Source organism: Ictalurus furcatus, chromosome 5 (genome assembly GCF_023375685.1).
Source record: "Ictalurus furcatus strain D&B chromosome 5, Billie_1.0, whole genome shotgun sequence".
Taxonomy (NCBI): Eukaryota; Metazoa; Chordata; class Actinopteri; order Siluriformes; family Ictaluridae; genus Ictalurus; species Ictalurus furcatus.
The window spans coordinates 20,640,502-20,645,476 of NC_071259.1; the positions used below are offsets into that span (position 1 = coordinate 20,640,502).

General features: G+C 38.5%; 1 protein-coding gene across 1 annotated transcript; it reads left to right on the top strand.

The window, feature by feature from the left end:
* Positions 1–1,763: 1,763 nt before the first annotated feature.
* LOC128607890 (colipase) lies at positions 1,764–4,670 on the top strand. The gene is made up of 3 exons (XM_053625141.1): positions 1,764–1,963; positions 2,176–2,298; positions 4,085–4,670. Exons 1-3 carry the CDS (start codon positions 1,799–1,801, stop codon positions 4,205–4,207), a joined length of 411 nt encoding a protein of 136 aa, XP_053481116.1. The 5' UTR covers positions 1,764–1,798; the 3' UTR covers positions 4,208–4,670.
* The last annotated feature ends 305 nt before the right edge of the window (positions 4,671–4,975 follow it).

The window sequence follows — 4,975 nt, forward strand, 5'->3', positions numbered from 1 at the left end:
TCTTTTGTCGTTTACTTTCTTAATGCCTACTGTTACACTCTCAGGAGACCTATGCATTCTCTGTAATTGGTAAAGTTCACTAGTACAGAGAGGTATCTTCAAAAAGTGACCGATGTGACACCAACACTTGTTCTTTTGTGTCCTAGCCAACAGAGGTGTCATGGGGTATAAATTTTAAATGGTAATGTGAGAAGAATAAGGTGATTAAACCGTTGACCAGAGTAATCAGATATAGAACAAGCCTTGGTGTAAGTGTACAGCTACTTCCTGAATGTCATAAAGAGGACTGAGTCAGCGTTGGGTGCTTTGTTTGAAACTGGTTTTAACGTCAGTTTCTATATTTTGTATTTTGCAAGTACTCTGCTTTGTGTGTGTGACTTTGAGAAGCTCGGAGATATGTTGATGTCTGTGATAGATAGTAGTACCATAACTGAACATTTAAATGGTTTGAAATGTTTCTGTAAATCCAGACTAATAATTACTTCAATACCTTCACAATCCAGCGTAATTTTATACATGCTTGAACATTTTTTATACATACTTGAAATAAATGGTGTTTGATGGTACGAGTTGCTAGCTAGTAACTTTAAGTTGTGTATAAAAACCATATTAGATCTAACACAAACACCTTCTAAACCTCCCCAGTCCGAGCACAAACATTACTCCACCATCTCTGCATCACACCTGGAGGAAACACTGCACATAAATAGATTTGAATTCATTCAAAACAAGTGTGGCAGTGAGGGTGTGGCCAAGTGTGCACCGTGAACCAGCAGATGAAGCTGTGTAGAAATAAAGGTTTGTGTGTGTGTGATTAATGAAAACCTCTTCTTTTTCAGAGAGTGGTGGGATACCAGAGATATCAAGTGAGGGTTTATCAGAGATTTCAGTGTTGAGTGAGCTATTTTTATGTTGGCTCAAACACGGCTGAAAAACAAACAGTGCTTGGAAAAAAGAATAAAGTATTCAGCCCCTCTCTCTCTCTCTCTCTCTCTCTCTCTCTCTCTCTCTCTCTCTCTTTCTCTCTCTCTCTCTCTCTCTCTCTCTCTTTCTCTCTCTCTCTCTCTCTCTCTCTCTCCCCCTCCCCCTCCTTCTCTTAATGAAGGCTTTACCAAACCCTAGGTCTTTGGTATGTTTTGCTATTAGATGCCCCAAGTGCTTGATTTGTTTTGCTGTTAGGTGTCCTAGGTGTGTGGTGTGTTTTGCTTTTAATCTCATCAGGCTTACTTTACAAGGCCAAAATTTCTGAACACTAATACATTGTTAGTAAAATTCATATAAATACTCTTTTTCAACATAAACAAATACTCAACACGTTTATAATTTGAATTCATTAATTTTAAGTAACCGCTTTATCCTGGTCAGGCTCGTGATAGATCCGGAACCTAACCCATTAACCAGTTCATACAGGATTTCACGGAGTTTTTGTTGTGATTGTTGCTGCCAAAAATGCTCGATTTTGCGAATTTTTCAAAATTTCCTATGCAACTTGCAGAGTTTACGTGCCTTTTTTTGTAGGAAACTGCTTGAATTGGTGAAATTGCTTTCCACGGTCTTTCACAGTGATGTTTGATGGTAATTTTTTTAAGCTGTACTCATGTTTGATTCTCGTGAAATATCGCCAACATAATACACTACCCATTATAGAGTTTTCTGGGAATAAACCTTCTGTCATTAACATGGACTAATGGGAAAATATCTGTGTTTGTACAGTTGTCTAGAACCAAGAGCTTGGTCACAGATGTACTTTAGCTTTATTTGAGAAAGATGACCTTTGTTAACACTGGCATGGTGCAGGATGGGAGGTCTGATATATAGGAAAAAAATGCAGAACTGTGTAAGCTTCTGTGGATCTAGACACAACACGATGAGGGCTGTGGTAGTGTTTGCAATATGCCTGATGGCCATGGCTATGGCCACTACTCCTGAAACTTTTGATGAAAGAGGGATTATCATCAACCTGGTAAGAGCACTGAAACCTGAGCGCAAGCAGCTGAACTGAATTATTAAAATTGCCAGAGTACATGTTTTTGTTTGGATGTGCCACGGAACGCTAAAATATAAACTGTCCATATTTCCTTCCTTCCTTGGGGTCTAGGATGACTGATCTTGCATTTTGCAATGTATGTATCTGTTTGCCAATTAGCATTTCTTGTTGAAATGTCTGCTCTGTAGAATAACGGAGAGCTGTGTGCCATCAGTCTGCAGTGTAAGAGCTCCTGCTGCCATCGTAGATCTGCTCTCGACCTGGCTCGCTGTGCCCCACGCGCTGCAGAGAATGAAGCATGCTCTAAAAAGGTAAAGGCTGTGCCGGAGACATTTTTAAAACAACTTAAGCAGCATAACTCTACTGCCTACACTCACCATCCACTTTAATTGGAATACCTGTACACCTGCTCATTTATTCAGTTATGTGGCAGCAGTGCAATGCATAAAATCAAGCAGATACAGGTCAAGGACTTCAAGTTCATATCAAACATCAGAATGGGGAAAAAGTGTGATCTCTGTGACTTTAACTGTGGCATAGTTGTTGGTGCCAGATGGTCTGATTTGAGTATTTCATAAACTACTGATCTCCTGGGATTTTCACACCATAGTTTACACAGAATGGTGCGAAAAACAAAAACATCATGTGAGCAGAGGGTCTGTAGGATGAAACACCTTGCTGATGAGAGATCAGAGGAGAATTACCAGCCTGGTTTCAGCTGACAGGAAGTCTATAGTACTCAAATAATTACTCTACAACCATGGTACAACATCTCAGAACGCACAACACATACACCTTGAGGTGGATGAGCTACAACAGCAGAAGACCATATCAGGTTCCACCCCTGTCAGACAAGAACAAGAATCTGAGGCTATCATGTGCACAGACTCACCCAAACTGGATTGTTCAAGGCTGGAAAAAGACCAGGTGATTCACCCCTAATCTTTAACTGTCCAGTTTCGGTGAGTCTGTGCCCATGATAGTCTCAGCCAAGAACAGGAATCTGTCTCTTGATTTTTTGCATTGCACTGCTGCCACATGAATGGCTGATTAGATTACTGCATGAATGTGCAGGTGTATAGGTGTTCTTCATAAAGTGGATGGTAAGTGTTCATTTCAGGTCAACTTAAAGTACATGATCAATTTCTTCGTATTTAAAATGACTGAAGTTTTAATAGCAGCATTTTCAAAGGGAAAAAAACCAAACAACCATGGAGTTTTCACACTGTTGCTGAACTTGTACTTGCCTATTGACACAAAGAAAGCAGACTTAAGCATAAAACTCTAACAATGCTGTAAAAGCAAAGGACAAAACACTTCCTCCATGGGTAATGCCGTCGGCTCAACAAAGATGGACTCTTGCAGTACCCACCTGCTCTAGAAACAGTCTATTAAACCTTAATAGACATTTAATTGTTAATTTAATTTTGTCAGTTTAACAAATGAGGGAAAATTAATTGCACAGAAAATGTAAACATTTAGTCCTTTTAAATGCTTTCATTTATTTTAATAAATGTAAGATATCCTTGACTAATTAGGACTTATTGAAAAAAGCAGTTCAGAATTTGGTCCTGCCAAAACATGAAACCTTACTATATCACTTATCATATTTGCTGCACATTTTCCATTCTATCTATCAGTAAACAGTGGCATTCTTACATAAATGCTTAACTGGGGTTTTAATGCAGAGTGTTTCTCCTGTTCACTGCCTTCACAGTGACGGAATGATGGAAGCACTTTGTAAAAGTACTTGTATGTAGTGCAGCGGTAGAGCCTACAGCTGGGTTTGAGAAGGTTCAGGTGTTCCAGTCGATGCATAGCATGACCTGAAGTTTGATGATGATGAAGGAGGGCCTGCTGGCCTTTTCCATAAGTTTATATTAGCTGACTGTTTGCAGCTGACTATCCTCACATTAGAGAAAAGAAAAGCACATATTGTGTTACTCTTCTTAAGATCCCTAAAAATGATTGACTGTCTAGTTGCTGTATCTGTCTTTTTTATAGTGGTCTGTTAGTGTGCAGTTTACTATAAGTTGGATATTGCAGAAGTTACACAGAAGTTTTGATACTTAATTAATTGTTTTCTCTGCAACATAGAGCCTGTACGGTACATATTACTATTGTACTTGTGAGGACGGACTTAAATGTGAAGGTGACTGGTCCATCGGAGGCTCCATCGTCAACACCAACTTTGGAACCTGCGTGGATCCTCACAACTAATGCTCTCTACACAGCACAGAATGGAAAAACCTTAAAACCCAAATTTCAGATAGGCAATGCATTAAATATACAAGGAAATATTCAAATGCAAAGATATGAGAAATTATTAATTACTTTAAGGCCAAGTCAAAAAGAGTAAATGCCACACTACATCAGTCAATATATCAGTGAAAAGCTTAGATTTTTTTTGTGGAATTTCGGGAAAAAAGATTATAGTACACTTTAGTCATATCTCAATTTATAACACAACATAACAACATATTCAAAGTACATTATGTCCAATGCCCCATTGTATCAAAAATAGAAAGGTCAAGGTAAACACTGATGTCATTCAGAATCTCAGACTGAAAGGGGCATTTTTGCTCATGCTAGCATAAACTGATCCATGATGCCATTCTGTCATAGAATTTGAAACACTACAATCAATAAACATATATCACAAAAATCTCAAGAGTCAAATTACTGTGTCCCAGCTAAACATATCCATTTTTGTATGTAGTCTGTATCAAGGTACCAAGCTGTCTATATCTGAACATGTAGATGGTCATTCGCCCGTACATCAGAGTGGTGCATGAAAGGTGGAATACCAATACAAGTTAAAAAAATAAAATAAAATAGGAAAACAGCAATTAGTGCAATGATGCAATGACTTCCTCCATGTAAGATTGATCAAACACTTCAGAGAAGCAGCATGTATTTTGAGGTTTGAGATTTGATGTCCTAAGGGTATACAAACCTTTGCACAAAATTGGTCTGGAAACCTGTCCA

Bases quoted from the DNA above. Each gene is read 5' to 3' on its own strand.
- LOC128607890 (XM_053625141.1), top strand. From the start codon at position 1,799: ATGGGAGGTCTGATATATAGGAAAAAAATGCAGAACTGTGTAAGCTTC. The intron at 1,964-2,175 runs GTAAGAGCACTG...TCTGCTCTGTAG, and splicing joins GAGGGATTATCATCAACCTG to AATAACGGAGAGCTGTGTGC. The intron at 2,299-4,084 runs GTAAAGGCTGTG...TCTGCAACATAG, and splicing joins ATGAAGCATGCTCTAAAAAG to AGCCTGTACGGTACATATTA.